The following is a 27,453-nucleotide window of genomic DNA, read 5'->3' as shown; positions in this document are numbered from 1 at the left end:
TGGCCCCTGGTTCTGTGCTCCCCTGCCATTGGAAACATTCTCTCTGAATTCAGCCTGTCCAGGCCTGCCATAATTTTATATGTTTCGATGAGATCCCCTCTCAATCTTCTAAACTCCAGTGAGTACAAGCCCAAACTATTCAATCTCTCCTCGTAGGTCATTCCCGCCATTCCAGGTATCAGCCTGGTGAATCGCCGCTGCACTCTTTCCATGGCAAGAACATCCTTCCGCAGATGGGGCGACCAAAACTGTACACAATACTCCAGATGCGGTCTCACCAGCACCTTGTACAGCTGTAGTAAGGTATCCCTATTCCTATACTCGAACCCCCTTGATATGAAGGCCAACATACCATTTGCCTTCTTAATCGCCTGTTGCACCTGCATGCTCTCCTTCAGTGACTGGTGCACAAGAACACCCAGGTCCCTCTGCACTTCCCCATCTCCCAATCTATTGCCATTTAGATAATAATCTACCCTCCTGTTTTTACCCCCAAAGTGGATAACCTCGCATTTATCCACATTATAGTGCATCTGCCACGTATCCGCCCATTCCCCCAACCTGTCCAAATCGCACTGTAGCCTCCTGACATCCTCATCAGAGCCCACCCCTCCTCCTAGTTTAGTGTCGTCAGCGAATTTGGAAATATTGCATCCAATTCCCTGATCCAGATCATTTATATATATTGTGAACAGCTGGGGTCCCAGGACAGATCCTTGCGGCACCCCGCTGGTCACTGCCTGCCACTCCGAAAACGAGCCGTTTATTCCAACTCTCTGTTTTCTATCCGCCAGCCAGTTCTCTATCCACGTTAATACTTTGCCCCCAATCCCATGAGCCTTAATTTTGCATGATAATCTTTTGTGTGGAACCTTATCGAAGGCTTTCTGGAAGTCAAGGTACACCACATCCACTGGCTCTCCCCCATCTATTTTACCAGTTACTTCCTCAAAAAATTCCAGCAGATTAGTCAAACACGATTTACCCTTTGTAAATCCATGTTGACTCTGTCCGATCCTTTCCCCATTTGTCAAGTGCTCCGCTATTTTATCCTTAATAATGGACTCTAGCATTTTGCCCACAACCGATGTAAGGCTTACTGGTCTATAATTCCCTGCTTTCTCTCTACCCCCCTTTTTAAATATTGGGGTAACATTAGCTACCCTCCAATCCACGGGTACTGTTCCCGAGTCAATGGAGTTCCGGAAGATGATCCTTAGAGCATCTGCTATCTCCAGGGCCACCTCCTTAAGTACCCTAGGATGTAGTTTATCAGGCCCCGGGGATTTGTCGGCCTTCAGTCCCCTCAACTTACCCAACACCATATCCCTAGAGATACTAATTTCTGTCAGCTCCTCCCTCTCATTAGTCCCTATGTTTGCCGATATTCCTGGGAGGTTATTTGTGTCCTCCTTTGTGAATACAGAACCAAAGTATGAGTTTAATTGGTCTGCCATTTCCTTATTCTCCATTATATATTCTCCCGAATCGGACTGCAAGGGACCGACTTGGGATTTTACCAGTCTTTTCCTCCTGATATACCGATAAAAGCTTTTGCAGTCTGTCTTTATGTTTGCTGCAAGTTTACTTTCGTATTCTATTTTCCCCTTCCTGATTAATCCCTTTGTCCTCTTTTGCTGTATCCTGTACTGCCCCCAATCTTCCGGTCTGCTGCTTTTTTTTGCCAGTTGATATGCCCTTTTTTTTGATTTTATGCTGTCCCTAATTTCCCTCGTTATCCACGGTTGAGCCACCTTTTTAGGTTTATTTTTATGCCAAACCGGTATAAACATGTTCTGGAATTCTTCCATTCTATCTTTGAATGCTTGCCATTGTCTATCCACTGTCAATCCCCCCAGAAACACCACCCAATCAATCTTACCCAATTCCCGTCTCATACCCTCGTAATTCCCTTTATTTAAGTTCTGGACCTTAGTCTCTGATTCAATTTCCTCACTCTCCATCTCGACTGAGAGCTCGATCATATTATGATCGCTCTGACCCAAGGGGCCTCGTACAAGAAGATTGTTGATAAGTCCCTTCTCATTGCACAATACCCAGTCTAAAATGGCCTGATCTCGAGTCGGCTCCTCGACATATTGGTCCAGATAACCGTCCCGAAAACATTCCAGGAATTCCTCCTCCTCAGAATTTTTACTAATTTGGGTAGTCCAATCAATATGTAAATTAAAGTCACCCATGATGACAGCTGTGCTCTTATCGCACGCTTCTCTAATTTCCCTTTTTATGCCTTCCCTCACCTCCATATTACTATTTGGAGGCCTATATATCACACCCACTAACGTTTTCCTCCCCTTGCTATTTCTCATTTCTACCCATACAGATTCCGTTTCATCCGAGTTAATATCCTTCCTTTCCATTGCATTAATCCCCTCCTTTACCAGCAATGCTACCCCACCTCCCCTACCTTTTTGCCGATCCTTCCTAAATATTGTATATCCCTGGATGTTAAGTTCCCAGCCTTGCCCACCCTGCAGCCACGATAGTGCGAGTTCAGAGGCCTTGTTGAGGTCGAGGTCACTCTGCTCCAACAGTCGCTGTCGGGTGTAATTGGATCTGTGGCCCGCTACAAAAGCGTCCCGGATAAGTTCCTCTGTGTACACGGCGGCCTTTACATCCTTACAACCACAGGCCCGGCCAAGCACAGACAGTGCCTGAAGGTATTCCACGGTCGATTCCCCAGGTTGTTGTTTACGACTCCCCAGAAGGTGCCTGGCGTACACTTCGTTCACTGGGCGCGTGTACTGGTCCTTGAGGAGCTTGAGAGCGTCCGCGTACGAGGTCGCGTCTTGGATGACCGAGTACACTCGGTGGTTCACTTTGGAGGTCAGGACATCCAGTTTGTCCTCGTCCGATTTGATTGCTGCGGAGGCGGTCAGGAATTTTTCGAAACACTTAAGCCAGTGAGTAAACTTGGTGGATGAGTCCGCCTCCCGATGATCTAAGTCCAGGCATGCTGGTGTGAGGATCTTCTCCATTATAAAAATTTTGTTAATAAAATTGATGCGCTATCAATTACTCATAAAAGACTGAGAGTTAAGAGAGTAACTAAAGGCTTTTATTAACAAAAGAATGAAGGTCTGCCTCGAGTGGTCGACCGGTCCAGAATACAAAGGGGCTGGGGAGCAGTCACCTTTATACTAGGACTTGTGGGAGGAGTCCGCCGAGGCATGTCCAGGCATGTGCACAGTGGAATACAAACAGTGGTTTACCACACTGTCTTATATTTATGGCCCCTAGTTTTGGATCCCCCCACAAGTGGAAACATCATCTCTATGTCTACCCTATCAAACCCTTTTCATAATCTTAAAGATCTCTATCAGGTCACCCCTCAGCCTTCTCTTTTCTGCAGAAAAGAACCCCAGCATGTTCAGTATTTTCTGATAGTTATAACCTCTCAGTTCTGGTATCATCCTTGTAAATCCTTTTTGCACCTTCTCCAGTGCCTCTATATCCTTTTTATAATATGGAGACCAAAACTGTACACAATACTCTAGTGTGGTATAGCACTGAAGGAGGCCATTCAACCCATCGTGCCTGTGCTAGCTCTCTGAACGAATTCTCCCCTTGGATCCATTCCCCTGCCGTTTCTCCACAAATCTTTATTTTTTGCTATTTGAAATATTTAGCCCATTTCCTTGTTAAAAGTTGCAGTGATGGATTCTGTTTCCAGCACACTGTCTGATCAGGCATTCCACGTCCCAACAACCCTCTGCATAAAAAAAATTAATGAATAAATAAATCTCCAAATCTCACTTCATTCTTTTGGCAAATTTATGCCTTCCAGTTACTAACTCACTGGCCAGTGGAAATCGCTTCCCCTTGTCAAATGCTTCACACCTCCCTCCGATCACCTCTTCGCCTCCTGTGTTCTAATGAAAGGAGCCCCAGATTCTCTTGTCTCTCATCACAGCCAAAGCTGCCGATCCCTTGTAGAGATTTTAAAAATGGAGATAAGTTCACAAAGCAGGTAGAGGACATTAAAAATCACTGTCGGCTCACGAATAGAGAAGAGAAAATTGGCTGCAGGCCCAGGCCCTCTCCCACTCCCCCAGGATAGAGACGGAACATCAGCCAGATTTCCTGTTCCTGATGGCGATCCAGTGACCCCTGCTCGAAGTGCAGATATCAGGTGAGGACAGGACAGATATGGGGTGTGGGACGCAGCTCTGACACATGAAGACTGGCCACTTGGGCCAGATAGCGAAGGCTGACTGGGTCCTCTGGATTTGTTTCTGGCCAGTGGTGGAAGATGCCCTAATACACGGACTGTGCCCAGGGCTGGAGAAGCACCAGAATCTTTGAGCCACATCCTCTTGTGTCCTCCCTGTAAGCACTAATTCAAACCCACCTCCACACGTCCTCCTGTCCCAGAAAACCATCAACCCAAACATCAAGGAAAACTCCAAAGCCAACAGAGACAATACCAGAGATGCACAGCAAGCCGAGCATCCTCTGTGTAGAGAAAGGGCAGAGTGACCTGGGGGAGTGGGGCTGAAGCTAATTGCAGCTCCTCCATTCACTTCGGGCAGGGACTTACTTCAGAAAGTGGATCCAGAGGCTTGTGCCCAGCGAACCCCAATGGCTCCTTTGCTCAATCTGCTGCCACCTCTCCCCACGACAACCCCAACCGGGCCCATGAGAGCGGCGCCTCGTATAGACCTTCACTCAATACCTCTCCTGGCACCATACGAGGTCTCGCTGAAGGTAAGCATGCAGGTGCAGCAGGCGGTTCAGAAGGCAAATGGTATGTTGGCCTTCATAGTGAGAGGATTCGAGTACAGGAGCAAGGATGTCTTGCTGCAGTTGTACAGGGCCTTGGTGAGACCACACCTTGAGTATTGTGTGCAGTTTTGGTCGCATTATCTGAGGAAGGATGTTCTTGCCCTGGAGGGAGTTCAGCGAAGATTCACCAGGCTGATACCTGGGATGGCAGGAATGACGTATGAGGAGAGATTGGGTCGATTGGGCTTATACTCGCTGAAATTTAGAAGAATGAGAGGGGATCTCATTGAAACTTATAAAATTCTGACAGGACTGGACAGACTAGATGCAGGAAGGATGTTCCTGATGGTCGGGGAGTCCAGAACCAGGGGTCCCAGTCTAAGGATAAGGGGTAAGCCATTTAGGACAGAAATGAGGAGGAATTTCTTCACCCAGAGAGTGGTGAACCTGTGGAATTCTCTACCACAGAAGGCAGTAGAGGCCAATTCATTAAATATATTCAAGAAGGAGTTGGATATATTTCTTAAGGCTAAAGGGATCAAGGGATATGGGGAGAAGGCAGGGACAGGGTACTGAATTTGGATGATCGGCCATGATCGCATTGAATGGCGGAGCAGGCTCGAGGGGCCGAATGGCCTACTCCTGCTCCTATCTTCTATGTTTTTATGTTCTAGCAGCCCCCCCACCCCCCCCCCCCCCGTTACCCCAGCTGCCATCAACAGGCTCCCTGTGTGGCGGGGAGCTGACCGGAAGCCCACTCTCCATAACTAATGACCCCCACCCCTGACCTAGGAGAATGGGTCACGGTGGGGTGGATGTGGTGAATCTCTCTCTCTCTCTCTCTGCTGCATTAAAAACATGTCACAATCTGCAAGTGATATTACTGTATTTGGTTACATGTATGTATTCTGCCCCCTAAAGGAAGACTGTGTCATTACAGGGTTTGTCTTCTCCCTCGCAGGTCCAGGGATTTCCAGTTATTGGATGGATGTTGAACAGGCCGGCCGCTCCCTGGAACAGTGTCTTAATGATGCTAAAGAGAGCATTCCAGAGGAGCAGCACAGTGAGACCCCGGTGTATCTGGGAGCTACAGCTGGCATGCGCTTACTGAGGTTAGAGTCCTTGTGAGAACAGTCCTTCACACCCACTCCCACCTCTGGACTCCCGACCCTTCCGAGACTGGTATTTTTCACAAATATTAAACATATTGGGCCAGAAATTCCAGGCCAGAAGCGTGAGTACGGTCGGGTTACTCACGCATCTGGCCGTTGGAAATGCCGGCGTTCAGCAGGAACAGCGCATGCGGGGAACGCCGGCATTTCCAGACCCGAGGTCTATTCACAGCGCGTGCGACTGCACAGGTAGCGCTTGCGCAGTGAACTTTGTAGATTTCACTGATGGATTCAGTGAGGGTAAGTCCCGAGAACTTGCACTTAAAAAAAGCAAGTGTAAAGTTGTTCATTGGCTGGGGAAGGAGATATATTTTATGGAGGAGCTTATGAAATGCAATATTTAGGTTTTGGAAAGGGAGGGAAGTTATTTTAAGAAATTTTAACTAAGTTTTAAACTTTAATTTTTTTTTTTTAAACGGGTTTTCAGAACGGTAGGTAGAAGGAGCAATTGTGGCTGTGTGAATGGAATGTGAGAATGAGTTATGTATGTATGTCCACATATATTCCTTTACGTATATGTATGTATGTTTTATATTCCTTTACTAATGTGTATGAATGTATATTTTTAATTATGATTTTCCAATAAGTTACTTTCTCTGAAAGTCATAATTAAATAATACATTCATACACATAAGTAAAGGAATATACACATAACACGCAAAGGAATATATACAGACATACATACTTTCAGAAGCTCCACGATAAGAAATATCTTCCTCCGCAGCCTCTGGAGCAACTGTACCCATGCTTTTTTCATGTGTAAGTTGTAATGACTGGACCTCACTGAAAGCATTAATGAAAGCGGCGAATTATACTGCGCACACGCTGCCTGTGCAGTCGCACGCGTTCTGCCTCTGAACCCCTTCGTTCAGAGGACAGGAAATGCCGGTTTTCCCCACATGCACTGTGCATGCTGAAAACCGGCATTTCATCCAGCCAGATGCGTAAGTACCCCGACCGTACTAGCGCATTTGGAAGGGAATTACTGGGCCAACATTTTACATGTCAATAAAATAAAAAATTTAACAATTGCACAACTTGCCCCCTCACATCTGCGACTGAGGGTCCAAGGAGGTGCATTGCGCAAGAGGTCATCATCGTACGTATCCTCACACTGTTCCCTTTGGGGAACTGTATGAAGTGGTGGAAGGATTTATGGCCGTGATTAACGCTCATTCCGTGACCGTAACCATCTTTGAACCAGCCATTAGGGTGGTTAGTCCTATGGCGGGCGGGTTTAACGGGCTCCCACAACCCATCTGAGGGCGGGGGGGCCACCAACACCCATGGACGCAAGCATCCCGCTGGATGTCCACCCAGAATTTAAAGTTGGAGCTCCGACTCCACTTGCCGGGACTGTCTGGAGTGGGGTTCAAAACCCTACTCCTTCTGGCCCAGCGGCGGGGATGCTTACTGCTACGCAAAAGGCCCACTCCACACAAAAGGTGACACCCATACGTTTCCTGCGCCTTTTCCCTCCCCGTGACTGGAGCCCTATGCTGCCATTTCACGTTGCTAATCGGATTGGGCCTTTGTCATAGCGGTAGGATCCCCGCCGCTGGGCCAGATCAGGGTAGGGTTTCGAACCCCGCTCCAGACAGTCCCGGCAAGTGGAGTCGGAGCTCCGGCTCTAAATTCTGGGTTGACATCCAGTGGGATATTTGCGTCCGTGGGTGTGGGTGGCCCCCCCTCCTTGTATAGCTTGTGGGAGCCCGTAAAACCCTCCCGCCATAGGACTAACCGCCCTAATGGCTGGTTCAAAGATGGTTACGGTCACGGAATGAGCGTTAATCATGGCCATAAATCCTTCCACCACTTCATACAGTTCCCCAAAGGGAACAGTGTGAAGACACGTATGACGACGACATTGCTAAATAAATAAATGGAATTTAAAAAATTCTGTTAGGGCTTTTAAAAGTCTTTAAATTGCTTTAATTCTCTTTAAAACTACTTCAGATTACTCAAAATAATGTAAACATTTTAAAAAGTTTATGAAAGTTACCAAAATCTTCAAAAAACTTCCAAAAACCTTTTTAAACTGCTGCTTTGCATGTAAAAATGGTTAGCAGCTTGACAGAAACATTGGGGGCGTGTCCAGTGAAACTGAGACCTCAAGGGGCGTGTCTCACTTGCACTGCACGCTCCTGACTTCGCACTGGCTGCACTCCTGGGCGGCGTGACGTCATACGATGCCCGGGATTCTTCTTCTGGAAACACCAATTCCAGGCGTCCCTGGAGCTGATCGGCAGTAGCGCGGGGTAAGTGTAAATACGGGGCTTGCACGCGCTGCAAGCCCCGTTCTGGAATTTCTGGGCCATTACATTGATTTTTGACTTTAAATAAAGACGAGATCATGAACTCTGTAATGAACACGCCCACAGCGGCTAGTGTCACACTGGCATCAGGCACCGCCCAGGGGACTCTGCATTGCCGGGCAGCAGGTTACAGACTGTTTCAGGGAGACGGGCAGGTTACAGACTGTTTCAGGGAGTCGGGCAGCAGGTTACAGACTGTTACAGGGAGTCGGGCAGCAGGTTACAGACTGTTTCAGGGAGTCGGGCAGCAGGTTACAGACTGTTTCAGGGAGACGGGCAGCAGGTTACAGACTGTTACAGGGAGTCGGGCAGCAGGTTACAGACTGTTTCAGGGAGACGGGCAGGTTACAGACTGTTTCAGGGAGTCGGGCAGCAGGTTACAGACTGTTACAGGGAGTCGGGCAGCAGGTTACAGACTGTTTCAGGGAGTCGGGCAGCAGGTTACAGACTGTTTCAGGGAGACGGGCAGGTTACAGACTGTTACAGGGAGTCGGGCAGCAGGTTACAGACTGTTACAGGGAGTCGGGCAGCAGGTTACAGACTGTTTCAGGGAGTCGGGCAGCAGGTTACAGACTGTTTCAGGGAGTCGGGCAGCAGGTTACAGACTGTTTCAGGGAGACGGGCAGGTTACAGACTGTTACAGGGAGTCGGGCAGCAGGTTACAGACTGTTTCAGGGAGTCGGGCAGCAGGTTACAGACTGTTTCAGGGAGACGGGCAGCAGGTTACAGACTGTTTCAGGGAGACGGGCAGGTTACAGACTGTTACAGGGAGTCGGGCAGCAGGTTACAGACTGTTACAGGGAGTCGGGCAGCAGGTTACAGACTGTTTCAGGGAGATGGGCAGCTGACGGGCGCTTGTCTGGAGAATCCCAGTGGGGAGGCAGGCTACTCTCTGCAGGAGCAAGTGTCACAACATTCAACCCTAACCTACCAAACCCATTGGAGACCTGAGAAAGATCTGACTCCGGTTCAGTTTGACTGTATCCGGACGGAACAATCGGACGCTTTGACCGATTGACCCAAGAGTGAAGGGACCTCCTTGTGTGGAGAGAGGATTAGTCGGCGTTTAACCAGGTTATAGTACCTGAGCTGACTACAAGCTGTATGGAATGATCCCGACCTCTGAACCACTCCCGAAGACCTTCACTGCACCAGAACGAACCAGCTGCCCGAACATTACAGAATATTCGTTAGGTTGAAGATACCAGACTGTTGCCCTTCCCCACAGACCAACTTGCAGTGACAAAGTCTGAGGAAAGTCAGGGCCCAGGTTACAGAAATAGCCAATCCATGTCGCGGTTCAGTTAGCGACAGATCCAATGTGATTTACACACTGGCTCTTTCCAGGAAGCTGTTTTCTGACAGGGATAGTCACCGTGTCCTGTCCTGACTGACCTAGCATCATAGAATCTTGCAGCACAGAAGGAGGTCATTCGACCTGTTGTGTCTGACCTTCCTTCAGATATCTCTTCACTTTTATTTCAAGAGCTGTATTGCTTTAACTATCCAGCACTGGAATATCTAAAAACTCCTCAAACTCGATGCCAAAAGCTCTTCAATTCCTTTGATCGCAGTTAAATGATTTTGGTCGCATCACTCATTCCTGCGAATGTAACCATCCCAATTGCTTTATGTTCCCTTGATATCTGCAGCAATTTCCTGTTCCTGTTCTCCTTTTAGGCTCCTGAAGTTCTTTATCTGTTTCCAGTCAGTAATATTTCCTCCATCTGTTCTCTCCTTTCCCAACCTGTCCCTGTGAACTCTGCCTTCAGTGTTTCAGGACAGGGCTCATTTCCCCCTTTTGCCACGTGGCTCTGGTTAGGATGTTATTTTTCTCCTCCTTGATGGATAATAATAGTGTAAAGGGCAGAGAGGGGGAAGAATTTCTGAAGTGTTCAGGAGAACTTCCTTGATCAGTACATTTCCGGCCCGACGAGGGAGGAGGCATTGCTGGATCTGGTTCTGGGGAGGGGAACATTTGGGGAACAGTGATCATAGTATCACAAGGTTTAGATTAGCTATGGAAAAGGACAGGGAGCAATCTAGAGTAAAAATACTTAATTGGGGGAAGGCCAATTTCAGTGGGATGAGAACGGATCTGGCCCGGGTAAATTGGATTCAAAGTTTGACAGGCAAAACTGTAATCGAACAATGGGCTGCCTTTAACGAGGAAATAGTTTGGGTACAGTCGAGATACAAATTATTTATGTAGTGGTCTGCACAGAGTGGGATTTAACAGAGTGGACTTGAACAGTGTGTTTTATTTGAGAATTTGGAAAGAGTGGGAATTTCTGTTAAGTATTGGGTAAGTAGCAGCTGTAAAAAGTGAAATTTAGTTTAAGATTTTGATTTAACCTGGAACTTTAAAAACTGCAGTTAACAGAAGCTGACTGCCAGTGGCAGTTAACTGTCGGTCAACTGTAAGTGTTTGTCGTGAATAGGCGCTAATCACCAGGAGCAGGGGAGCTGAGTCATCACTGGTAAATTGGGCGAGCCTCCTAGTGTATACCAGTAAACATTTCTGCAGAGCACAGAGCGGTCTGCACAGAGCGGAGTGGAACCGAGTGTTTTATTTGGGAATTTGGAGAAGAGGAGGAAGGAGTTAGGAGTTGTTGCTTTTTGCCAAGACTACTTGTAGTGCTTTGTGTTACAGGTAGATATTTAATTTCAGTACCCTTAACTTAATCTAGATTAAGTAAGTAGTCAAGTAACTGTACTGTAAACTAAGTTACCTAAATACACATTTAATTAAATAAAACGAGGTCATATAGGGATGGCAGTGCAGGTGCTGTGCCACAACTGCAGCATGTGGGAGTTTGTAGAGAGCATTGTGATCCTGGACAACCACGTTTGCAGTAAGTGGCTGCATCTTGAGGAACTTCAGCTCAGAGTTGTTGAGCTGGAGTTTGAGGTGCAGACATTGTGGGGCATCAGGAATGGGGAGAGTTACCTGGACACTTCGATCCAGGAGGCAGTCACACTCCTTAGGTTAGGTAGTGGTACAGGTCTGGTTAGGGGTCAGGGACGGGAGGGTGTGCCTGCAACTCAGGCAGGTAAGGGGACCCCAGGTGCAGTGCTGGAGGAGCCTCAGCCTTTGCCCTTGTCCAACAGGTATAAGGTTCTTGCTGCCTGTGTGGATGAGGGAAAAGCCTGCAGGATGGATGAGCAAGCTGACCATGGCACCATAGTGTAGGAGATCATTCAAGTGGGGGGGGGGGGGGGGGGTGAAAGGGAATGGAGTTGTGGTTGGGGACAGTATAGTCAGGGGGATAGATACTGTTCTCTGCAGCCGCGACCGAGAGTCCCGAAGGTTGTGTTGCCTGCCCGGTGCCAGGGTTAAAGCCATCTCCTCGTGGCTGGAGAAGAACTTGGAGTGGGAGGGAGAGGATCCAGTTGTCGTGGTCCATGTAGGAATCAACGACATAGGTGGAACTAGGAATGAGGTTCTGCTGAGGGAGTTTGATGAGCTAGGATCCAAATTAAAAAGCAGAACCTCAAAGGTAATAATCTCTGGATTGTTACCTGACCCACATGCAAATTGGCATAGGGACAAACCGATCAGAGGTTTAAATGCGTGTCTCAGAATGGTGTGGGAGGAAAGGATTTCAGTTCATGGGGCACTGGCACCAGTGCTGGGGAAAGAGGGAGCTGTTCGTTGGGACGGGCTCCACTTAAACCGGGCTGGCGAACTGAATAACTAGGGCAGTAGACAGGGCTTTAAACTAATGAACAGGGGGTGGGAGGATTCAGGAAAGAGTAAATTTAAAAGCAGTGAGAGAAATGTCAAGGCTCGAGAGCAGAGCAGAGTTTTGGGTAAAAATAACCAGAGTGGGTCAGGAAGGGACAGAGAGTAACAAAGGGAATAAGGCATCAGTGACTAAGGTGACATCAGGGAAAAATAGAAATGTCAAAGTTAAAGGCACTGTATCTGAATATGCGAAGCATTCACAACAAAATAGATGAATTAATAGCGCAGATAGAAATTAACAGGTTTGATCTAATAGTTAAAACAGATGTGATTGCAAAGTGGCCAAGGTTGGGAACTAAATATTCCAGGAGACTTAACTTTTAGAAGAGATAGGCAAAATGGAAAAGGAGGAGGGGTAGCCCTGATAATAAAAGATGGGATAAAGACAGCAGAGAGAAAGGATCTTAACTCCGAAAATCAAGAAGTAGAATCAGTTTGGGTGGAGCTAAGAAACAGCAAGGGGCAGAAAACATTGGTGGGAGTTGTTTATAGGCCCTCAAACAGTAGTTGTAATGTAGGGCAGAGTATAAATCAGGAAATTAGAGGATCATGTAACAAGGGTAATACAGTAATCATGGGGGACTTTAATCTACATATAGACTGGGCAAACCAAATTTGCAATAATACTGTGGAGGACAAATTCACGGAATGTATGCAAGATAGTTTGCTAGATCAGTATGTTGAGGAACCAACTGGGGAACAGGCTATTTTAGATCTAGTATTGTGCAATGAGAAAGGGTTAATTAATAAGCTTGTAGTAAAGGGCCCTTTAGGGAAGAGTGACCATAATATGATAGAATTTTATATTGAAAATCCAAAACTAGGGTCTTAAATCTAAACAAAGCAAACTGCCCCTCGAGCCTGTTCCACTATTTAATGAGATCATGGCTGATAATCCAAATTCAGTACCCTGTCCCTGCTTTCTCCCCATATCCCTTGATCCCTTTCGCCTTAAGAAATATATATAACTCCTTCTTGAATATATTTTATGCATTGGCCTCAACTGCCTTGTGTGGTAGAGAATTCCACGGGTTCACCACTCTCTGGGTGAAGAAATTCCTCCTCATCTCTGTCCTAAATGGCTTACCCCTTATCCTTAGACTGTGACCCCTGGTTCTGGACTCCCCCGCCATCGGGAACATCCTTCCTGCATCTAGTCTGTCTAGTCCTGTTAGAATTTTATAAGTTTCAATGAGATCCCCTCTCATTCTTCTAAACTCCAGCGAGTATAAGCCCAATCGACCCAATCTCCATACGTCATTCCTGCCATCCCAGGTATCAGTCTGGTGAATCTTCGCTGCACTCTCTCCATGGCCAGAACATCCTTCCTCGGATAAGGTGACCAAAACTGCACACAATACTCAAGGTGTGGTCTCACCAAGGCCCTGTACAACTGCAGCAAGATATCCTTGCTTCTGTACTCGAATCCTCTTGCTATGAAGGCCAACATACCATTTGCCTTCTTAACCGCCTGCTGCACCTGTATGCTTACCTTCAGCGACTGGTGCACAAGGACACCCAGCTCTCGTTGCACTTCCCCTTCTCCCAATCTATTGCCATTCAGATAATAATCTGCCTTCCTGTTTTTGCCACAAGTGGATAACCTCGCATTTATCCACGTTATACTGCATCTGCCATGCTTCTGCCCGATCACCCAACTTGTCCAAATCATACTGGAGTTTCTCTGCATCCTCCTCACAGCACACACGCCCACCCAGCTTTGTGTCGTCTGCAAACTTGGAGATATTACATCTAGTTCCCTCATCTAGATCATTTATATATATTGTGAATAGCTGGGGTCCTAGCACCGATCCCTGCGGTACCCTGAAAAAGAGCCGTTTATTCCAACTCTTTGCTTCCTGTCTGCGAACCAGTTCTCTATCCAAGACAGTACCTTACGCCCAATCCCGTGTGCTTTAACTTTGCCCACTAATCTCTTATGCGGGACCTTATCGAAAGCCTTCTGAAAGTTCAAATACACCACATCCACTGGTTCTCCCTTATCTATTCTATCAGTTACATCCTCAAAAAATTCCAGTTGATTAGTCGAGCATGATTTATCTTTTGACCGGGTGATGGGGCTGGACTGAGGGACCGGGTGATGGGGCTGGACTGAGGGACCGAGTGATGGGGCTGGACTGAGGGACCGAGTGATGGGGCTGGACTGAGGGACCGAGTGATGGGGCTGGACTGAAGGACCGGGTGATGGGGCTGGACTGAGGGACCGAGTGATGGGGCTGGACTGAGGGACCGAGTGATGGGGCTGGACTGAGGGACCGAGTGGTGGGGCTGGACTGAGGGACCGAGTGGTGGGGCTGGACTGAGGGACCGAGTGGTGGGGCTGGACTGAGGGACGGAGTGGTGGGGCTGGACTGAGGGACCGAGTGGTGGGGCTGGACTGAGGGACCGAGTGGTGGGGCTGGACTGAAGGACCGGGTGATGGGGCTGGACTGAGGGACCGAGTGGTGGGGCTGGACTGAGGGACCGGGTGATGGGGCTGGACTGAGGGACCGAGTGGTGGGGCTGGACTGAGGGACCGAGTGGTGGGGCTGGACTGAGGGACCGAGTGATGGGGCTGGACTGAAGGACCGGGTGATGGGGCTGGACTGAGGGACCGAGTGGTGGGGCTGGACTGAGGGACCGAGTGGTGGGGCTGGACTGAGGGACCGAGTGGTGGGGCTGGACTGAGGGACCGAGTGGTGGGGCTGGACTGAAGGACCGGGTGATGGGGCTGGACTGAGGGACCGAGTGGTGGGGCTGGACTGAGGGACGGAGTGGTGGGGCTGGACTGAGGGACCGAGTGGTGGGGCTGGACTGAGGGACCGAGTGGTGGGGCTGGACTGAGGGACCGAGTGGTGGGGCTGGACTGAGGGACCGAGTGGTGGGGCTGGACTGAGGGACCGAGTGGTGGGGCTGGACTGAGGGACCGAGTGGTGGGGCTGGACTGAGGGACCGAGTGGTGGGGCTGGACTGAGGGACCGAGTGGTGGGGCTGGACTGAGGGACCGAGTGGTGGGGCTGGACTGAGGGACCGAGTGGTGGGGCTGGACTGAGGGACCGAGTGGTGGGGCTGGACTGAGGGACCGAGTGGTGGGGCTGGACTGAGGGACCGAGTGGTGGGGCTGGACTGAGGGACCGAGTGGTGGGGCTGGACTGAGGGACCGAGTGGTGGGGCTGGACTGAGGGACCGGGTGGTGGGGCTGGACTGAGGGACCGAGTGGTGGGGCTGGACTGAGGGACCGAGTGGTGGGGCTGGACTGAGGGACCGAGTGGTGGGGCTGGACTGAGGGACCGAGTGGTGGGGCTGGACTGAGGGACCGAGTGGTGGGGCTGGACTGAGGGACCGAGTGGTGGGGCTGGACTGAGGGACCGGGTGATGGGGTTGGACTGAGGCACTGGGTGATGGGGCTGGACTGAAGGGACCATAGAAACATGGAAGATAGGAGATGGAGCAGGTCATTCGGCCCCTCGAGCCTGATCCGCCATTTAATGAGATCATGGCTGATCATCCAAGTACCCTGTCCCTGCCTTCTCCCCATATCCCTTGATCCCTTTAGCCTTAAGAAATATATCCAACTCCTTCTTGAATGTATTTAATGAATTGGCCTCAACTGCCTTGTGTGGTAGAGAATTTCACGGGTTCACCACTCTCTGGGTGAAGAAATTCCTCCTCATCTCAGTCCTAAATGGCTTACCTCTTATCCTTAGACTGTGACCCCTGGTTCTGGACTCCCCCGCCATTGGAATATCCTTCCTGCATCTAGTCTGTCTAGGCCTGTTAGAATTTTATAAGTTTCAATGAGATCCCCTCTCATTCTTCTGAACTCCAGCGAATATAAGCCCAATCGACCCAATCTCTCTTCATGCGTCATTCCTGCCATCCCAGGTATCAGTCTGGTGAATCTTCGCTGCACTTTCTCCATGGCAAGAACATCCTTCCTCAGATAAGGTGACCAAAACTGCACACAATACTCCAGTACGATAGCAAAATACTGCAGATGCTGGAAATCCGAAATAACAACAGAAAATGCTGGAAAAACTCAGCAGGCCAGGCAACATCTGTGGAGAGAGAAATAGAGTCAACGTTTCAGGTCGAAACCCTTTGTCAAGACTGAAAAAGCACAGGAAATGAGACAGTTTAAAAGGCCAGGCTGGGAGAGAACAAAAGAGAAATGAAGAGACGTTAAGAGGTATTCAAAACGAGACGAGATGGTGATAGGACTAGTGGAGACAAAAGACGGCTCTAGATTAGGTGTGAAATGTGCTGGGAGAATGAGAGACAGCTGCCATGTGGGAGAGAAAAAAAAGGGGGGGAAGGGCCAAAACAAAGGTGTGGATAAAAAATATAAGTAAAAATGTAATGGGAGCCGAGGTTATGATCTGAAATTGTTGAACTCGATATTGAGTCCGGAAGGCTGTAAAGTGCCTAATCAGAAGATGAGGTGCTGTTCCTCGAGTTTACGCTGAGCTTCCGTGGAACAATGCAAGAGCCCGAGTACACTGAGGTCTGAGTGGGAATGGGGCGGTGAATTAAAATGACAGGCGACCGGAAGCTCGGGGTCACCCTTACGGACTGAACGGAGGTGTTCCGCAAAGCGGTCATCCAATCTGTGTTTGGTCTCCCCAATGTTGAGGAGACCACATCGCGAGCAGCGAATACAGTATACTAGATTGCAAGAAGTACAAGTAAATCGCTGTTTCACCTGGAAGGGGTGTTTGGGGCCCTGGACAGTGGGAAGGGGGGAGGTATAAGAGCAGGTGTTGCATCTCTTGTACTTGCACGGGAAGGTGCCGGGCGAAGGGGAAGGGGTGCTGGGGGTGATAGAAGAGTGGACCAGGGTGTCTCGGAAGGAGCGGTCCCTAAGGAATGCTGAAAGGGGAGGGGAGGGGAAGACCACAATACTCAAGGTGTGGTCTCACCAAGGCCCTGTACAACTGCAGCAAGACATCCTTGCTCCTGTACTCGAATCCTCTCGCTATGAAGGCCAACATACCATTTGCCGCCTTAACCGCCTGCTGGGCCTGCATGCTTAACTTCAGTGACTGGTGCACAAGGACACCCAGGTCTCATTGCACTTCCCCTTTTCCCAAACTATTGCCGCTCAGATAATCTGTCTTCCTGTTTTTGCCACCGAAGTGGATAACCTCGCGTTTATCCACATTGGGCAGATGCATGGCATTTTGCAGTATAACCACCCAACTTGTCCAAATCATACTGGAGTTTCTCTGCATCCTCCTCACAGCACACATGCCCACCCAGCTTTGTGTCGTCTGCAAACTTGGAGATATTACATCTACTTCCCTCATCTAGATCATTAATATATATTGTGAATAGCTGGGGTCCAAGGACCGATCCCTGCGGTACCCCACTAGTCACTGCCTGCCACTCGGAAAAAGACCCGTTTATTCCAACTCTTTGCTTCCTGTCTGCCGACCAGTTCTCTATCCGAGACAGTACCTTACCCCCAATCCCGTGTTCTTTAACTTTGCACGCTAATCTCTTGTGCGGGACCTTATCGAAAGCCTCCTGAAAGTTCAAATACACCACATCCACTGGTTCTCCCTTATCTATTCTACCAGTTACATCCTCAAAAAATTCCAGTAGATTAGTCGAGCATGATTTACCTTTTGACTGGGTGATGGGGCTGGACTGAGGGACCGGGTGATGGGGCTGGACTGAGGGACTGGGTGATGGGGCTGGACTGGGTGATGGGGCTGGACTGAGGGACTGGGTGATGGGGCTGGGCTGAGGGACTGGGTGATGGGGCTGGGCTGAGGGACTGGGTGATGGGGCTGGGCACACTGAGCTCAGTAGCTGGTGTAGTGGCTTAGTAATATCAAGTGGGGAGTGAATCCTCGAGATTAGCTCGTCGGATGTTTAAGACTTTCCCAAGTTCTTCCTGTAACAGACTCTGTCTTTCTTCCTGTTTTCCAGGTTACAGAACCAGTCTCTGTCTGAGAGACTTCTCCACTCGGTGGAAAAATTCATCAGCTCCTATCCATTTAATTTCCAGGGTGCGCGGATTATAATCGGACAGGATGAGGGAGCATTTGGCTGGATTACCATCAACTACCTAATGGGAAACTTCCTGCAGGTATTCCCAGAAACATTAACCATTAAATATTCCTGTGACTTTATTCTGACTGCAGTCTAAAAATACTGAGCTTTAAGCAGTTCATAGTTCCAGTGTCCCCGGTTTCTCAGTCACTGGGGTCCGGATGAGCAGCTGACCTGAGCTCCAGGCTGAGACTGTGGTCTGAACCTTGAAGAGGACTTGGAATTTCTGACACACGCTCCCTACCCCACCCTTTACAGCTACAGGTGTTTCTGGGCTGGCCCCTGCGGACTTTGGCTGGGTCAGTGACGGAGGGTCAGTGACGGAGGGCCCCCGGGGTCAGTGACGGAGGGTCAGTGATGGAGGGTCAGTGACGGGGGGTCCCCGGGGTCAGTGACGGAGGGCCCCCGGGAGCTGCCTCTACTCACCGCGGATCTTTGGGTAGGGGAGCTATTGCCAGAAGCACTCGCAGCCATCGGAGTGGGGGGTGGCCAGAGAAGGAGCAGTGGCTGAAACAGAACCTCCTGCCCCGCGCTGCTCCATCATATCGATGCCAGCCCCAGCCCCTGGTCCCGGTCTCCAGTCCTTGATCTCCGGCCCCAGCTCAGACAGTGTGTGTGTGTGTGTGTGTGTGACTCCAATGTTTTGTGCTATTAATAGGGAAAGGACTCACCTGAGTGGTGTGTATTATGGGGAGGCAGGTTCGAAGAACACAGGCCTGCAATATTCAGCACATCTGTCATGTTGAAATAATTGAATGAATTGAAATAATGAAAGTGTCAATAATCAGATTGAGTTATCGTTTGTTCAATGTTTTCCTGTCTCACTCTCCCTCTCCCCTGTTTATTAGGACAATGTGGAAGGAAACCCTCAAACATTGGGGGCGATGGACCTGGGGGGTGCCTCCACACAGATCACATTTGTTCCTGATAGGAAGATTGAATCGGAGCAAAGTTCTCTACATTTCCGCCTGTATGGGAAGAGTTACAACATGTACACACACAGCTATCTGTGTTACGGAAAGGATCAGGCCCTGAAACTGCTACTGGAAAAGCTGAATGTAAGGAAGAACGAGTACCGAATCACCTGCCTGGCAGAGAGTGCCTGCAAACCCTGTGCTGTTGGAGCAGCTTACACCCACTGGACAGGCAGGGTTAGAGTGTCTGATGGCTCACACACACACTGCTCACAGCCACATTGTGCTAATCACACACTTATCAAAGGGCAGCACTATTAACCATTCCATTAGCTTAGTTTCTGTAAAAGTGTCAGGCTAATTGATGCTGATACATGTAATGACAAGGGATAGAACACAGTACTGATAAACAAAATAACAAGGGATGAGTGACTCTGATGTTCCATTATAGGTCTGAGCCCCTGCCCCTGTTCTTTAATGACCTAATCCTGGGAGTTTGGGACGGGGTCAGGTGCCGGGCAGTGCATTGATGGAAGTTCTGTCTCGCCGCTAGTGCAACAATTCCGAGGAATATCCTGGCTGGCCTACACTTCTTCAGTTGTAAGTCATGTCAGAGGTGTGAGACAGACAGAGAGCAGCTTGATTGTTGGTTCAATAAATCTCCCTGAACTAAACGCTACCCTCCAGTTCCAGAGTGATATGCCATCAATGACTCAAAGACAAGGGCCTAGAAATTCGGTAGGCTTAGCGCCGCTTTTGAGGCGCTAGAGGGCCTAGCGCCGGAGTTATGGCCAGTTTGGAAATTGAGTGGGTCCCTAAATCGGCGTTAGGCCGTTAGCGCTGCGCCGGCACCGATGACGTTATCGGTGTGCGCAGCGTCCCGGTTGCCATGGTAACCCGCCCGAACTCCGAAATTGACTTGCGGCCGCCTCGCCCGTGGCAGCCGCAAGCAACGTTCTGGCAGAGGTGCCTTACTGGACTTTGCGCCGGTGCATTAAAGGCCCCACGGCGGCCGGCCGCTTTCCCGCCGGCCGCCTGGCCGCAGCTCCCTCCCCGGACTTCTCCCCCCCCCCCCCCCCCCGGGACAGATGCAAGCCCGGCACTTGTCCGAGGTGCCGGGCTCATTTTTACAATGATTTTCGCGGGCCGCGGCCGGGTGCAGGCAGCTCCTCCTTCAGGGAAGGAGGAGGCCTGCACTTCCCGAACCTGCCGCACCGCAGTGGGCGCCGCAGCGCCGGAATAGCGCCGCAATTCAGCGCGTAGCGCCAGTTTTCAGGCGCAAACAGCCTTCAGTAGCGCCGGCAGCCGTTTGGGCGCAGAACTCGTGAATTTTTGGCGCGCACAGCGCGACTTAGCACCGGCGCTAAATTTCCGGCGTTAAGCCCCGGCGCAGCGCAAACTCAATTTCTAGGCCAAGGATTCAACTGAAGGCTTTTAATCACTAAGAACATAGCAGCATAGCAGGTCTTCTACATCGGGTTCGTCAGGTAGTGAATGACTCATACAGCTCCTGAGACCTTTATATGGCAAAAGACAGGGGCGTAGCCAATACACACAATAGGAACAAAAGGGTGTGGTTCACACAATACAAGCAGGTAAAATACAAGCAGGTCTGATGAAGGCATATTTCATCACACAGAGTTCACGCTCACTTTGTTACTCCTCAGTTATTGAGTTGTATTTCTGGTGTAAGGACACAGTGCGGAGGTTCGTTGTACACAGGATGCAGCCTGGCCTGTGTGTGCAGGCTGAATGTTAAACACTTTGCTTAAACTTACTACTTTTCCTTTTTCAGATGTCTGACAATGGAACTATTTTCAGCCCCTGTTTTAACGAAGGGTACACCAGATCCATCAATGTGACTGCCTTCTACAACAGTCCATGCACATTTGGACTGCACAGTACAACTCGTCAAACAGTGAGGCTCGTTGGGACAGGGAACTCGGACCAATGCAATAACCACGTTAAAGGCATCTTCAATTTCACTTCTTGCACCTGGAGCAGTTGCTCATTTGACGGGGTTTACCAACCTCCAGTTCAGGGGGAATTTGGGGTAAGTATTGTGCGTGTTTCAGGAAGCTTCCTCATCCTAAACTGTGCGACAGGTTCCTCTACACTAACCCATACTTCAGGAACAGAGTTTGGTCTACCTCAGACTGAAGGCTTTATAAACAGAGGCATAGAGCACAAAAGCAAGGAAATTATGCTAAACCTTAGGCCTCAGCTGGAGTATTGTGTCCAATTCTGGGCATCACACTTTAGGAAGGATGTCAAAAACTTGGAGAGAGTGTAAAGCAGATTTACTAGAATAGTACCAGGGATGAGGGACTTCAGCTGTGTGGGGAGACTGGAGAAGCTGGGGTTGTTCTCCTTAGAGTAGAGAAGGTTAAAGGGAGATTTAATAGAGATGTAAAAAATTGTGACGGGTTCTTATAGAGTTAATCAGGAGAAACTTTTTCCAGTGGCAGAAGGGTCAATAACCAGAGGACGCAGATTTAAGGTGATTGGCAAAGAACAAGGGGAGATGAGGAGAATTTTTTTCCACAGCGAGTTGTGATCTGGAATGCGCTGCCTGAAAGGGCGGTGGAAGCAGATTCAATAATAATTTTCAAAAGGGAATTGATAAATACTTTAAAAGGAAAAATGTGCAGAGTTGTGGGGAAAGAGCAGGGGGGAGTGGGACTAATTGGAGAGCTCGTTCAAAGAGCCAGCACAGGAACAATGGGCCGAATGGCCTCCTGTGCTGTATCTTTCTATGATTCTATGAAAAGTGATTTGCCTGCTGCCAGGAGAGACTGAGCAGAAAATTTATAATAAAAATTAACAATTTCTTCCGGAGAATAATCAAAGTTTCTGTGGCAAATCAAAACCCAGGCTTTTCTTATTCCATCTCTCCTCTTCCTGCAGGCGTTCTCTGCATTTTATTTTGTGATGAATTTCTTTAAGCTGGTAGATGAAGAGCCTAATGATCTGGATAAAGTGAAGACGACGGTGGATGAATTCTGCTCGAGGTCGTGGGATGAGGTAGGTGAGAGCTCTGGCTGTCCCAGTGTGAAGGTTCTTCAGTACAAGCTGTCCCTTGACATCCAGAATCAGAGAGTGCAGCAAGAGGCAGGCACTGGCTCTCCTGCCTGACCTGCTGCTGCTGAGACACTGAATGGTGCTGGAGATTTATTGCAGCAGGTGACACTTCCTGTGCCTCGAATCTTGGGCATGTGGCTGTAGAAACTCTCTGGTGTCACTGTCCATAGTTTTGGAGAGGATTAACAGGCCGGCTGTACAAGGTAGAATTCAGCAAGGAGTCCGCTGGATTCATCACTCGCCTTTGGACTGAGCTGAGTCCGAGGGCAAAAGCTGGATTCACTACAGTGAGGCAAGTCCAGCTATACTGCCCCAGCACTGGGGAGAGGGGCATTGTAAAATGGTGAGCCTCTTGATGCTAACCTGTTTTGTTCGAGATTCCCACCCTTTCTCCAGCTGTTTCCTCGAAATGACTCTCGCGTGTTCGCTGAGCTGAGGAAGTGAATGTTTATGACGGAAGAATGTTACAATGAGAAATAAATAGATCAACAGGTCCAATTACAACTAATCCTTCTTGAGTGATTGGCCGGCGTTTTCTGTTCAACCCCCACCTGGGATGGGAAAATCCCGGGATAGCGGGACCAGGAGCAGAAAACCCCAGCCACTAACTTAATGCATGGAGCTGAAGAGGACAGAATCATAGAATGGTTACAGCACAGGAGGAGGCCATTCGGCCCATCGAGCCCGTGCCGGCTCTCTGCAAGAGCACTTCAGCTAGTCCCACTCCCCCGAGTGGGACTAGTCGTTGTCCAGCCCTGTGTATATCTGTGTGCACTGACCACTCTGTGGAGAGTAAGGTCAGCAGTATCTGTGATCAAATCCAGCAGCTCACTGAACAGAAACTTTGAATGAGGCAGTCACTCCCTGAGAATGCATGGCTCCTCACACTAGCCTGGGCCCCACCTGTACACATGACTCCGGAGCACAGCCTCTGTCTGTCCTTATTCCTCTGTACCTTTAACCTTCTGATATTTTTAGTATTTCCTCCTTTTCTACCCTTTACGTTCTTTTATTCCTCCTATTTGTTTCTTTTATGTTTTCTGCCTTCTGTAGGAGTACCTGCAGCAGGCTTCAGTCAGGGCCTACAGCTAACTGGCAGGTTGATGCTGGGCTTAGCTCTCGGGTGGTGTTGCCTGGTGCTGCTATAACTACAAGCCCTCCAATTACTGTAAAGTTTGACTGTTACCTGGTAACCTAATTTCCAACACCCCCTTCTGGCATCGAACAAGGGCAGCAAGTGTGGGGATTAATCACAGAGGTCATGAGCCTGGTTTCTTCTCCTGATATTAACTTATTGTTCACAGACTAGAAGAACATACAAGATTAAAGAGAAATACCTGAGTGAATACTGTTTCTCTGGACATTATATTCTCGCCCTCCTGAAGAACGGCTACAATTTTACTTCCAGTAATTGGAACACAATCAAGTTTATGAAAAAGGTTTGTACCCTAGCCACAGATTCCATCCCTCCCCAGCTACTGTCTCGGCATAAACCAGACTGTTCGCAATCTCGCCATCCAATTTGACCCTGAGCTGAGCTTCTGACCTCATTCTCTCCATCACCAAGACCGTTGACTTCCACTTTTGTAACGTCTCTGCCTCTGCCTCAGCCCATCTGCTGCTGAAACCCTTATCCATGTTTTGGTCCTTCTAGACTCGACTATTCCAATCCTCTCCTGGCTAGCCTCCTGCCTTTCACCCTCCATTAATCTCAGCTACCCGTATCCTAACCATCGCCATGTCCCGTTCACCCATCACAAAATAATTTTACATCAGAGAGGCCAGTCATCCCATCTCAGTTCATCAATGCAGAATGATCCCAAGGTCTCCCTATTGCTGCATCCAACTGGTTCTTAAATGATTCAGTGTTTGTGGTTGCGCTGCTCTATCCGAGAAGAAATCTTCCTATCAGTCCTAAATTTACCTTTTACTAGTTTAAACCTGTGACCCCTTGTCCTACTCTTACAATTTGAAGTAATATTCCGATTTACATTTTACATACTATTTATAATCTTGTATATCTCCATAAGTCACCTGTTTGATGTCTCCTTTCAAATCTGAAGAGCTCAATCTGATCACTCAGTTCCTTAAGATTGGGGATAATCCTCGTGGATCTTCTCTGCACCACCTCCAACGCTTGACTGTCTCAGTAACCAGAACTGGACACAGTACTCACGGTGTGGGTCTGACCAGAACTGGACACAGTACTCACGGTGTGGGTCTAACCAGAACTGGACACAGTACTCACGGTGTGGGTCTGACCAGAACTGGACACAGTACTCACGGTGTGGGTCTGACCAGAACTGGACACAGTACTCACGGTGTGGGTCTGACCAGAACTGGACACAGTACTCACGGTGTGGGTCTGACCAGAACTGGACACAGTACGCAAGGTGCGGGTCTGACCAGAACTGGACACAGTACTCAAGGTGCAGTATGGCCAGAATAAATTACAGGGTAGGACAGTCAGAATCAGGGGAATTTATAATGGGGAACAAAGAAATGGCAGACCAATTAAATACATACTTTGGTTCTGTCTTCACAAAGGAGGACACAAATAACCTCCCAAAGATGTCGGGGAACATCGGGTCTAATGAAAGGGAGGAACTGATAGAAATCAGTATTTGTAGGCAAATGGTGTTAGGGAAATTGATGGGATTGAGGGCTGATAAATCCCCAGGGCCTGATAATCTACATCCTAGGGTACTTAAGGAAGTGGCCCTAGAAATAGTAGATGCATTGCTGGTCATCTTCCAAAATTCGATACTCTGGAACAGTACCCATGGATTGGCGGGTAGCTAATGTTACCCCACTGTTCAAAAAGGGTGGTAGAGAGAAAACGGGGAATTACAGACCGGTAAGCCTGACATCGGTAGTGGGGGAAATGCTAGAGTCCATTATAAATGATGTAATAGCAGAGCACTTGGAAAAAAGTGACCGGATCGGACAAAATCAACATGGCTTTACAAAAGGTAAATCATGCTTGACTAATCTACTGGAATTTTTTGAGGATGTAACTGGTAAAATAGATAAGGGAGAACCAGTGGATGTGGTGTATTTGGATTTTCAAAAGGCTTTCGATAAGGTCCCGCATAAGAGATTAGCGTGTAAAATTAAGGCACATGGGATTGGGGGCAAGGTATTGACTTGGATAGAGAACTGGTTGGCAGACAGAAAGCAAAGAGTTGGAATAAACGGGTCTTTTTCCGAGTGGCAGGCAGTGACTAGTGGGGTACCGCAGGGATCGGTCCTTGGACCCCAGCTATTCACAATATATATTAATGATCTGGACGAGGGAACGAGATGTAATATCTCCAAGTTTGCAGATGACACAAAGCTGGGTGGGCGTGTGTGCTGTGAGGAGGATGCCGAGAAACTCCAGTATGATTTGGACAGGTTGGGTGATTGGGCAGAAGCATGGCAGATGCAATATAACGTGGATAAATGCGAGGTTATCCACTTTGTCAAAAACGGGAAGGCAGATTATTATCTAAATGGCAATAGATTGGGAGAAGGGGAAGTGCAACGAGACCTGGGCGTCCTTGTGCACCAGTCGCTGAAAGTAAGCATGCAGGTGCAGCAGGCGGTTAAGAAGGCAAATGGTATGTTGGCCTTCATAGCGAGAGTGTTTGAGTACAAGAACAAGGATGTCTTGCTCCAGTTGTACAAGGCCTTGGTGAGACTACATCTTGAGTATTGTGTGCAGTTTTGGTCGCCTTATCTGAGGAAGGATGTTCTTGCCATGGAAGGAGTGCAGCGAAGATTCACCAGGCTGATTCCTGGGATGGCAGGAATGACTTATGAGGAGAGATTGGGTCGATTGGGATTGTACTCGCTGGAGTTCAGAAGAATGAGAGGGGATCTCATCGAAACTTATAAAATTCTAACAGGACTAGACAGACTAGATGTTGGAAGGATGTTCCTGATGGTCGTGGAGTCCAGAACCAGGGGTCACAGTCTAAGAATAAGGGGTAAGCCATTTAGGACAGAGATGAGGAGGAATTTCTTCACCCAGAGAGTGGTGAACCTGTGGAATTCTCTGCCAAAGAAGGCAGTTGAGGCCAATTCATTAAATATATTGAAGGAGTTGGATATATTTCTTAAGGCTAAAGTGATCAAGGGATATGGAGAGAAGGCAGGAACAGGGTACTGAATTTGGATGATCAGCCATGATCCCATTGAATGGCGGAGCAGGCTCGAGGGGCCGAATGGCCTACTCCTGCTCCTATCTTCTTTGTTTCTATGTTAAATGCAGTGGCGGACATTTAAGGAGTTATTTCATAACTCTCAACAAAAATATATTCTAGTGAGAGAGATTTTAAGAGAAGGGAGCACCATCCGAGGCTAACTAAGGAAGTAAAGGATGGTATCAAATTGAAAACGAAGGCTAATAATGTTGCCAAGATTGGTGGGAGGCCAGAGGATTTTTTTTAAACCAGCAAAGGATGACTAAAAAAATAATAGAGAGATGATGAATTATGAGAGTAAACTGGCAAGATATATTAAAACAGATAGTAAGAGCTTCTACAGGTATATAAAAAGGAAGAGAGTAGCTAAAGTAAACATTGGTCCCTTAGAGGATGAGACTGGGGAATTAATAATAGGGAACGGGGAAATGGCAGAGACTCTGAACAAATATTTTGTATCTGTCTTCACGGTAGAAGACACCAACAACATCCCAATAATGGATAATCACGGGGCCACAGGGAGGAGGGAATTAAAGACAATCACTATCACTAAGGAAAAAGTACTTGGTAAAATAATGGGACTAAAAGACGACAAGTCCCCTGGACCAGATGGCCTGCATCCCAGGGTCTTAAAAGAGGTGGCTGCAGAGATAGTGGATGCATTGGTTGCAATATACCAAAATTCCCTGGACTCTGGAGAGGTCCCAGCGGATTGGAAAACCGCAAATGTAACACCCCTATTTAAGAAAGGAGGGAGACAGAAAGCAGGAAACTATAGACCAGTTAGCCTAACATCTGTTGTTGGGAAAATGCTGGAGTCCTTCATTAAGGAAGCAGTAGCAGGGCATTTGGAAAATCATAACGCAGTCAAGCAGAGTCAGCATGGTTTTATGAAAGGGAAATCATGTTTAACAAATTTGCTGGAGTTCTTTGAGGATGTAACGAGTAGGGCTGACAAAGGTGAGCCAGTGGATGTGGTGTATTTGGATTTCCAGAAGGCATTCGATAAGGTGCCACATACAAGGTTACTGCTTAAAATCAGATTGAGCTCTTCAGATTTGAAAGGAGACATCAAACAGGTGACTTATGGAGATATACAAGATTATAAATAGTATGTAAAATGTAAATCAGAATATTACTTTAAATTGTAAGGGTAGGACAAGGGGGTCAACATTGTATGCCTTCGTTTTCAATTTGATACCATCCTTTACTTCCTTAGTTAGCCTCGGATGG

General features: G+C 48.4%; 1 protein-coding gene across 1 annotated transcript in view; it reads left to right on the top strand.

Moving 5' to 3' along the window:
* The window catches only part of entpd1 (ectonucleoside triphosphate diphosphohydrolase 1), a 134,454-nt gene that overhangs the window by 92,613 nt on the left and 14,388 nt on the right, over positions 1-27,453 (top strand). Inside the window, exons 4-9 of the mRNA XM_085994089.1 lie at positions 5,708-5,858; positions 17,916-18,075; positions 18,887-19,096; positions 20,748-21,005; positions 21,860-21,976; positions 23,338-23,472. Coding sequence (XP_085850215.1) covers positions 5,708-5,858; positions 17,916-18,075; positions 18,887-19,096; positions 20,748-21,005; positions 21,860-21,976; positions 23,338-23,472 — 1,031 coding nt within the window. The remainder of the gene's footprint in view (positions 1-5,707; positions 5,859-17,915; positions 18,076-18,886; positions 19,097-20,747; positions 21,006-21,859; positions 21,977-23,337; positions 23,473-27,453) is intronic.

This window comes from Somniosus microcephalus, chromosome 8 (genome assembly GCF_052327205.1).
Source record: "Somniosus microcephalus isolate GS21.2 chromosome 8, FLI_Smic_1.0, whole genome shotgun sequence".
NCBI classification, from domain to species: domain Eukaryota; kingdom Metazoa; phylum Chordata; class Chondrichthyes; order Squaliformes; family Somniosidae; genus Somniosus; species Somniosus microcephalus.
The sequence above is the reverse complement of the archived record's forward strand: the minus strand, read 5'-3'. Positions and strand labels throughout refer to the sequence as shown.